Source organism: Myotis davidii, unplaced genomic scaffold, assembly GCF_000327345.1.
Source record: "Myotis davidii unplaced genomic scaffold, ASM32734v1 scaffold1204, whole genome shotgun sequence".
NCBI lineage: Eukaryota > Metazoa > Chordata > Mammalia > Chiroptera > Vespertilionidae > Myotis > Myotis davidii.
Genome location: NW_006294755.1, coordinates 440649 through 450250, shown reverse-complemented (window position 1 = coordinate 450250; position 9602 = coordinate 440649). Strand labels below are relative to the sequence as shown.

The 9602-nt window shown below is 52.0% G+C and overlaps 1 protein-coding gene across 1 annotated transcript; it reads left to right on the top strand.

The window, feature by feature from the left end:
* The first annotated feature begins 4955 nt into the window (after window positions 1–4955).
* NDUFB7 (NADH:ubiquinone oxidoreductase subunit B7) lies at window positions 4956–9391 on the top strand. The gene is made up of 2 exons (XM_006769205.2): window positions 4956–5156; window positions 9204–9391. The coding sequence occupies exons 1-2, from the start codon at window positions 5045–5047 to the stop codon at window positions 9389–9391; spliced, it is 300 nt and encodes a 99-aa protein (XP_006769268.1). The 5' UTR covers window positions 4956–5044.
* Window positions 9392–9602: the final 211 nt, after the last annotated feature.

Below are 9602 nucleotides of genomic sequence, written 5' to 3'. Positions count from 1 at the left end.
CACCCACCCTCCCCACCCCCATCTTCCGTCTGATTTCCTTTTGACAGGTGCACCCTGAGAATGCGATTCCGGAAGATGAGGACAAGGAGATGGCTCTGCAGTCATACTGGGGGAGGTGATGGTGCCTTCACAGATTTCAGTGGTGAAGGCAGAAGAATGGGCCAATGATTTGGCTGCCTGAAGTGAGAGAAGGGCAAGAATCAAGTGTGCTCCCAAGGTTTGGGGCCCTAAGCCCTGGAAAAATGGAGCAGCCATTGCCCAAAACTAAAGGACAGAGAGAGGAGCAAGTTTGGGAGAAAGAGAGCAGGGAAATCAGGAGTATGGTTTGAGTGTATGTTATGGACTGAATGTGTACATCTGAGTAAAAATTTATGAAACAAAAAGTGATACAGTGGACTGAATATTTGTTTAACCCAAAACTCATATGTTGAAATCCTAACCCCCACTGTGATGGTATTAGGATGTGAGCCCGCATGACTGGGATTCATGCTCTTATAAAAGGGACTCCAGAGAGCTCACTCATCCCTTCCCCCATGTGAGGACACAGCCAGAAGTTGGCCATCTGCAACCTGACCATGCCAGCACCCTGATCTTGGACTGGCAGCCCCCAGAACTCTGAGAAATGACTTTCTGCTGTTGATAAGCCACCCAGTCTGTCGACATGGTCATAAAGGGTGTCCCAAAATTCATGCAAGATTTGAATTTTACGCCATTTGTGCCATAAAGTGTTGCCAATGGGAAAAAAACATAGCGTGACAGCTGATAGTTCAGGGTTATTAAAAATGGAGTGCTACATGAAAGAACAACACGTTTTCATTGTTGAGCAATATTTTAAAAATAATGAAGGTTTGGCAGCTACGTTTGCAATTTTCGTGCAAAATGTGGTCGGAATAGTGATTTAACTTCATCAACTGTGAAGAGATTAATAAAAAAGTTTAGGGAGACTGGATCAATTAGTGATCTTAAACACTCTGGCAGTCCTTCAACAACTCGTTCAACACGAAACATCGAAGCAGTTCGTGAGTGTTGCTGAGAGTCCAGGGACATCAATTCGGCACCGTGGTCAAAAACTGGACATTTCGCCAAAACCGGTTTGGCTCTGTGGATAGAGCATCGGCTTGCGGACTGAAAGGTCCCAGCTTCGATTCTGGTCAGGGGCATGTGCCTGGGTTGCGGGCACATCTCCGGTGGGGGATGTGCGGGAGGCAGCTGATCGATGTTTCTAACTCTCTATCTCTCTCCCTTCCTCTCTGTAAAAAATCAATAAAATATATTTTTTAAAAAAACTGGACATTTCAAGAAGCTCTCAGAGGCCATTTACCCGATATGCTATTCCATACATAACCCTATACTGTGTACTTTATGAATCAATAAAAAATTTATAATTTTTAATTATAAACCTGTGTTTTCTATCAAAATTACTTCTTGCGTGAATTTTGGGACACCCTTTAGCAGCCCAAATGGACTGAGACAGCCTGTGAAGTGTGAGGTGCCCACCTGAAGGTGCCCAGTCAGCTGTTGGATACACCTGGAGGCGAATTTGGGCTTTATCCACGCAGTGGTTCTCAACCTTCTGGCCCTTTAAATACAGTTCCTCATGTTGTGACCCAAGCATAAAATCATTTTCGTTGCTACTTCATAACTGTAATGTTGCTACTGTCATGAATCGTAATGTAAATATCTGATATGCAGGATGGTCTTAGGCGACCCCTGTGAAAGGGCCGTTCGACCACCAAAGGGGTCGCGACCCACAGGTTGAGAACTGCTTAACAGAGCGTATTGGTTTCCTAGGGCTGCTGAAACAAATGACCACACACTGGGCGGCTTAACACCACTGGAATTTATTTTCTCACAGTTCTGGAGGCCCGAAGTCTGAAGTCAAGGTGTTGGCAGAGGCATGCTCCCTCCAAAGGCCCGAGGGGAGAGTCTGTTCCTGGGCCCTCCTGCCTCTGGTGGTTCCTGGGCCTGTGGCTGCATCCCTCCAGACGCTGCCTCCATCCTCACAGGGCCTGCTCCTCTTTCTATGTCTCCTCTTCTGTCTGTGCCAAATCTCTTTCTGTCTTTCTCCTATGAGGACACTTGTCATTAGATTGGCAGCCCATCTGGTTAATCCAAGATGATCGCATCTCGAGTCTTTTTTTTTTTTTCAATCCTCACCCGAGGATATTTTTCCATTGATTTTTAGAGAGAATGGAAGGGAGGGGGAGAGACAGAGAGAGAGAAACATCGATGTGAGAGAGACACATCCAGTGGTTGCCTCCTGCACGCACCCCAACCAGGGCTGGGGATCAAGCCTGGAACGGAGGTACATGCCCTTGACAGGCCATCAAACCCAGGACCCTTCAATCCAAGGGCTGACGTTCTATCCAACGTTAAGCCAAACCGGCTAGGGCACAAGATTCTTCTTTTAAGCAAATGGATAATTTCTTTTTGGAGAAAATAATTAAAACTAAGGTTTCTCCAATAAAGGGGAGACATAACAATAGGAGATCATACCATGGTTACATGTTAATTACCACATTCTATACAATGTGGATGTGCTTAACATGTGTTCGTTGACAAATATGAACTTTTTATAATCACAGACCTCTTGCCCTAGCCAGTTTGGCTCAGTGGATAGAGCGTTGGCCTGAGGACTGAAAGGTCCTGTGTTCAATTCCCGTCAAGGGCACATCAACATTGGTTGTCTGCCTCTTGCCAGCCCCCACTGGGGATGGAGCCTGCAACACAAGCATGTGCCCTGACCGGGAATCAAACTGGTGACCTCCTGGTGCATAGGTCAATGCTCAACCCCTGAGCCATACCAGCTGGGCTTCACGGCGCGTTGGCCTGAGGACTGAAAGGTCCTGTGTTCAATTCCCGTCAAGGGCACATCAACATTGGTTGTCTGCCTCTTGCCAGCCCCCACTGGGGATGGAGCCTGCAACACAAGCATGTGCCCTGACCGGGAATCAAACTGGTGACCTCCTGGTGCATAGGTCAATGCTCAACCACTGAGCCATACCAGCTGGGCTTCACTGTAACCTATATTTTGTGATGAGGGGACACACTTCAACCCACAACTCCTTGTCTAATGAAATCTATTCTTACATAACCAAGTATCATTTCCCAACACTGCCAAGCTCCCAATGAATGGCTGCTCTGTGTGTTCCAACGAAGGACTCCAGAGAGAGTAACCAATTAGCACATTTGTTGCAGTTGCACATTGAGGCCAAGAAGTATTTAGCAATATTAAATAATGTACTCTTAAATTTGCATATATATAAGCCCTAATGTAATAGGTGTGAAATGTAATACCAATTCATATATATATGCTTTTATTGATTTCAGAGAGGGAGAGGGACAGAGATAGAACATCAGTGATGAGAGAGAATCATTGATCTGTTGCCTCCTGCATGCTCTGTACTGGGGATTGAGCCTACAACCGCGCCCCCCCTCCCCCCCCCCACTGGGTATCAAGCCCACAACCAGGGCATGTGTCCTTGACTGGGAATCAAATTGTGACCTCCTGGTTCATAGGTAGATGCTCACTCAACCACTGAGCCACGTAGTCAGGCTATAATAACACTTCTTTACAGTGGCCACTAGAGGGATACTAGAATTGCAAATTGTTTCATTTTCACAAAAGCATTCAATAGGATTTATTTAACATTTCGGCTCTCAATAGTTTTATTTATAAACTAGAGGCCCGGTGCATGAAATTCATGCACGGAGGGGGGGGGTGTCCCTCAACCTGGCCTGCACCCTCTCCAATCTAGGACCCCTCGGGGGATGTCTGACTGCCGGTTTAAACCAGCAGTTGTACATCCCTCTCACAATTGGTTCCTCCCTGGCCAGCTGCACCTGGGGTGGCTCGAAGGGTGTCTGCGGTCACTGCAGCCCAGCAGTAAGCCGGATTCTTTGCCTGCCAGCCTGATCACCCCCTAACCTCTCCCCTACTGGCCCAATTGCCCCCAACTGCCCTCCCCTGCCGGCCTGCACATGGCCATCTTGTGGAGGCCATCTTGTGACGACATCGTGCGAGGGCCACCTAGGCTTTTATTAGTATAGACTAATGGCCCAGTGCACGGGTTTGTGCACATTAAAAGGAAATTAATTAGAAGGTGGCTGGCAGGGTGTGACTGAGCAAGATGGCCCAGACATGCCCTGGAGCCAGCCTCCCTTGGTTCCTCCCTGGCCAGCTGCACCTGGGGTGGCTCGAAGGGTGTCTGCGGTGTTACAGGTTGTGGAATGCAAATGCAAGTGTGCAGTAAACCACATTCAGGCGAAGAGTGCCCCAGTAACAACATAACCATGACCAAAGGTAGAACCACATGGCCCCGTGAGGAATCGGGCTCCCTCCTCTCTGGTTCTGGGATGCGTCACCTGAGAACCGCTGCTGCCAACTCACCCCAGTTCGGCAGCTCCTGCATTGAGTGTCTGCCGCCTGGTGGTCAGTGTTCATCATAGGTACTGGCTGGTCAGATGGTCGGACTGTTGCTTAGCCTTTTATAGTTTAGATAACTTTATTTGCATATTTAAATTAAATTCACTAAAATATTTTTTGGAATAATTTTATTTAAACTTTTGATATTCACTAAATATATCATTGATACTGTGCAAGGCTTTTTAAAACAAATTCGAATGTTTTTTGTGAAAAACCATGTTTTTAAAAAATATGATTATAATATGAAAAAAAATTTTTCATTTGTGCTGTAGCCTGGGAGATCAGGGGCGCCCAGTGAGGGTAGGGTAAGGCCCCGGACCCACATCGTCTCCCCTCCAGTTCCCCTCCCAAGTGGATTTCTATCCAGAGGCAAAAAAAACCTACACACCCGCATTCATTGGCAGTCACAAGATCCCGAGAAGGGGCGCGCCGCGCCTGTAATGTCTCCGAATGGCCGCCAGGTGACGCCAGAAATACCGGAAGTCCTCCAGACTCATTCGTCCCTATGATCCCCGTGACAGCCAGCGCAACCCGGAAGCTGAGACTAGCGAGGGGGCAGTGCTTCCGGATTGGAACGAGGTGACCTGACCGCCACAGGAATCTGTGGCGGCTGCAGCCATGGGAGCGCACCTGGCCAGGCGCTACCTGGGCGATTCCTCAGGGGAGCCAGACCCCCTGCGGATGCCCACCTTTCCGCCCGACTACGGCTTCCCCGGGCGCAAGGAGCGCGGTGAGATCCAATGCGCAGGCGCGGCCAACGAGAGTGGGGTGCGGACGCCTTAAGGCCGGGGTCCGCAGGGCTGGGCCCAGCACTGACCCGGCCGGGGGCAGTGCGGAGGGCAGGCGTGACCCTGCCCGAGTGTGGAGGCATTCAGGGCGGAGGGCACGGCTCGAGGAAAAGCCCGGGGGAAGGTGGCGATAGCGGCCAACCAGGCGCTGGGAGCTGGGCTTTGTCCTGGAGTCCGCGCGGACCCAGGGGAGGGCTCGTTGCGAAGGGCCGTGATCATTGTCCCGAAGACACTCCTGTTCTTAGGTATGCGCCAGGAGACACACGGGACTCACGCCATGCATTCTGTCGTGCACGTTGCCTTTTTTAAAGTATGTTTTTATTGATTTGAGAGAAAGAGAGAGAAACATCAATGGGCTGCCTCCTGCACACACCGGGGATGAAGCCCGCAACCTGGGCATGTGCCCCGACCGGGAATCCAGCCCGGCGGCCTCTAGGTGCATGGGACGACGCTCAACCAACTGAGCCGCACCGGCCAGGGCTGCACGTTGCTTTTTAATGTAGTAATATCACAAGCACATCAAACGCCAGTTCTGGGCCGGGGCCCCAAGTTGGGCACCATGGATACAGCAGGCACTGATTAAAGGGAACTCGCAGCCCGGGGGGTGAGACAGCGGCACCAGGCAGATCTGGGGGGGCTACACCTTGGAGAAGTGTGGAGACGGGCTTCCAGGAGGCAGTAGCCGGAAGCCAGACCTCAGGGTAAGGAGTAGGAGCTGACCACAGGGAGACCCGGGAGAGGGCAGAGCCAGCGTTTGTGAGCAGAGGAGACACGGTCAGATTTGCTTTGGCAAAAGGCTGTGCTGGCTGCCGGGTGGGCGAGGACTTGGAGATGGGGAGACCTCCAAGCGGGGGTGCGCAGAGAGGTCTGGGTTTGAGAGAACGTTGGGAGGTGGACTCCTCCAGTGGCCCGATTCCTGGTAGTTGGTCAGCCCTCATGAACTTGCCGTCCATGGATCCACCTGCCTTCTTACATCTGCTTTGCTCTGTTTTGCAAACACCCACAGCCTCCTGCTCCTCTCTCCTGCTTGGCTAAACCACAACCCTGGGTAAGCCCAACTCTCCTTGGCTCCTGTCCCTGTTCAGCTGAACATCATGGGAGAAGCACACTCGGCCTCTACAACTGTTCTCCCCACCAACCCCCTGGTCGATCCTTCGTGCTGCTGGCTTTCCTGATCCATCCCCTGGCCCTTCCCACGCCCCCTCCCTCCTAGATGAGTGTCCCATCCCTTCTCTCTGACTCCAGTACCTCCTTTCGGCTAGTCACTTTGAATTCTCTTATTAAGAAAATAGAAGCTGTTTCCCTGAGCGTTGGCCCACACACTGAAGGGTCTCGGGTTCGATTCCAGTCAAGTTGCAGGTTCGATCCTGGTCCTGGTCGGGCACGTGCAGGAGGCAACCAATCAGTGTGCCTCTCACATCAATGTTTTTCTCTCTCCGTCTCTCCCCCTCCCTTCCACTCTCTAAAAATCAATGGAGTCCGGCAGTGTGGCTCAGTGGTTGAATGTCCACCTGTGAACCAGGAGGTCACGGTTTGATTCCCGGTTGGAGCACGTGCCTGGGTTGCAGGCACCATTTCCAGTTGGGGGTGTGCAGGAGGCACTGATCAATGATTCTCTAATTGATGTTTCTATCTCTCCCTTCCTCTCTCTAAAAAAAATCAACAAAAACATATTTTTAAAAGAAAATAGAAACTGTCAAAAGAGCTCTCATGGCTCCCTGGCACTCCTCCTCTGCAGTTACTTCAGATGATCTGACCCTGCTCCAGAAAACCCCTTGTGACCTCCATCCCATCCTCTCACCGATCCAAGGGCACCCCTATCATTCTCCCTCTCTGTTGCAACATTGTTTTTTCCATCGACATGCAAATACAATAGTTACTTTGACTGTTTTCAATCCCCTCCTGGACCCCCTCCCCCTCCAGCTCTCTCTCCACTTCACTGCAAGAGCTCTGATCAAGTTTGTCGCACACACTATTGCTATACCCACTCTCAATTCCCAGTTCCAGCTAACCCCACTGCAGCAATGCCAGGCATAGTTGATCATTGCCTCTTCATGGAAGCCCTTCCTCACCCGGCTGCCAGGATCCCCCCACTCCTGCCCACCTCAATGTGGGCTTGTTCACTGATCCTACCCCACTCCCCGTATCGTAAATATTGGGGAGCCCCAGGGTCTCCACTCACTCCCTGGGGTTCTCTGCTAGCTCCCTAGCTTCAAATGCCTTCTGTGTCCCAGTGCTCCCAAGTTTTTACTTGCAGCTGGGCCTTGATCCTGAACCCCAGACTCATGGACCCCGCTGCCTGATTGGCATCTCTCCACAGCGTTAACAAGCATCTTGCATTCGGCAAGCCCACACTCAGACCACATGCTCAACCCAACATCCCTGGGGCATCCCGAGGCCTGTCCCCTCACCTTAAGGCCTTTGCACCTGCTGTTCCTCTCCTGGGAATGCCCTTCCCCCAGGGGTCTTCATGTCTCATTCCCTCACCTTCAGACACCACTGTCTAAAGCAGCGGTTCTCAACCTGTGGGTCGCGGCCCCTTTGGCGGTCGAACGACCCTTTCACAGGGGTCGCCTAAGACCATCCTGCATATCAGATATTTACATGACGATTCATAACAGTCGCAACATTACCGTTATGAAGTAGCAACGAAAATAATTTTATGGTTGGGTCACATGAGGAACTGTATTTAAAGGACCAGAAGGTTGAGAACCACTGTTCTGAAGGCTCCCTTCACTAAAATTGTGACCCACCTCCAACACTGCCACTCTCTCCCTTGCTTTATTTTCCAATGCTTAGCATTCTGGACATTCAGTGACATTGGCTCCACCTGTTTGTACTGTGTCTCCCTCCAAGAGCAGGATCCCTAACAGTTACTCCATAAATCCTAACTGCTGGCTGGTGATGCCAGGTGCAGGTAGCAGTCACATTGCCATGGAAACCAGCAGGGGGGCTACAGGTGGACTATGGGCCTGCGCTCAGACAAGGTGAGGGAGGGGGTACCGAGTTGGGGCTTAACGGTCTATCGGGTGGTGACGGAAGCCGTGCATTGAAAGGACCAAATGCCCTCAGCAAGAACCTCAGGAAGTCAAAGCCACAGAGAGGGGAGAGCCAGGGGAAGAGAATGTTCCAGAAAGCAGCTAAGGAAGGGCAGTGTCCTGGGGTCCCAGTTGCCCTTGTGAGAGCCTTGTGTGGGCAGGGCTGTGCGGGGTGTGGAAGCCAGGGGTTCCCTGCAGGGGCAGGAGGTGAGGACCAGGGCCTGAGGGAGGCAGAGGCACGGGGTTCGGAAGCAGAGGGAAGAGATGCCAGTGGGGGAGATTGCAGGGAGCTGGGAGGTTGCCGGCATGGAGTGTGCACCCAGACTTCTAAGGGCCCCCAACAGCCCCCTGAAGGTTGACTTGGTCCCAGGTCAGATTTGCCAGGTGGATGGGGCGCAGCCCAGTGGCTGGTTCAGCCTCACTGAAGGGGGCACTGAGCACCTACATTCGTTCCTTCACACTCACTCGGTTGACTTAGGAGTGGGGACTGTTGTCCACTCCTGAGGGGAAGAAACTGAATTTCCGAGAGGCCACTCTGGTGAGAGGGCACAGCTGGGATCCAGGTCACCCAGCCCCCACACTGGGTTATGCCCGGCAGAGGGGAGCGCTGGGAGAAAGTGGGTTCTGCAGGGCGGGACTGTCGGGGAGATGAGGATCCATGTGGATGCTGAGGTGCTTGGTGCTTGGGGAGACAGGGACTCGCCCCTTGCCTGGGCCTCGGTGTCCAGGTTGCCTTTGAACAAATGGGAAAAGGACACCCCATCTGCCTCCATCAGAGGACGCCAGTCACCTGCTGCCACACAGCTGACCTGTGGGGGACGGGTCTGAGCTGTGACTCCTGGTTGCATGTGGGCGGCTGGGTCTCCCTGGACTCGGGGCATCATGGGAACCTCCAGAAGTTAGGGGCCCAAAAGCCCACCCTGGCTGAGTCCCTCCCACCCCTCCCCACAGAGATGGTGGCCACGCAGCAGCAGATGAATGATGCACAGCTGGTGCTCCAGCAGCGAGACTACTGCGCTCACTACCTTATCCGGCTGCTCAAGTGCAAGCGCGACAGCTTCCCCAACTTCCTGGCCTGCAAACACGAGCAGCACGACTGGGACTTTTGGGTGGATAACCCGAAACAGTTTCCCAAGTGACAGCTAGGTTTGCAGTCCTGGCAGCACTTTGGGAGGGTCCCAATAGCCCCCATCCTCACCCATCCTTGGTACTGTCACTCTAGAACAGGGGTGGGTAAACTTTTTGACTCGAGGGCCACAATGGGTTCTTAAACTGGACCGGAGGGCCGGAACAAAAGCATGGATGGAGTGTTTGTGTGAACTAATATAAAATCAAAGTAAAAAACATTAC

Bases quoted from the DNA above. Each gene is read 5' to 3' on its own strand.
- NDUFB7 (XM_006769205.2), top strand. From the start codon at position 5,045: ATGGGAGCGCACCTGGCCAGGCGCTACCTGGGCGATTCCTCAGGGGAG. The intron at 5,157-9,203 runs GTGAGATCCAAT...CCCTCCCCACAG, and splicing joins CCCCGGGCGCAAGGAGCGCG to AGATGGTGGCCACGCAGCAG.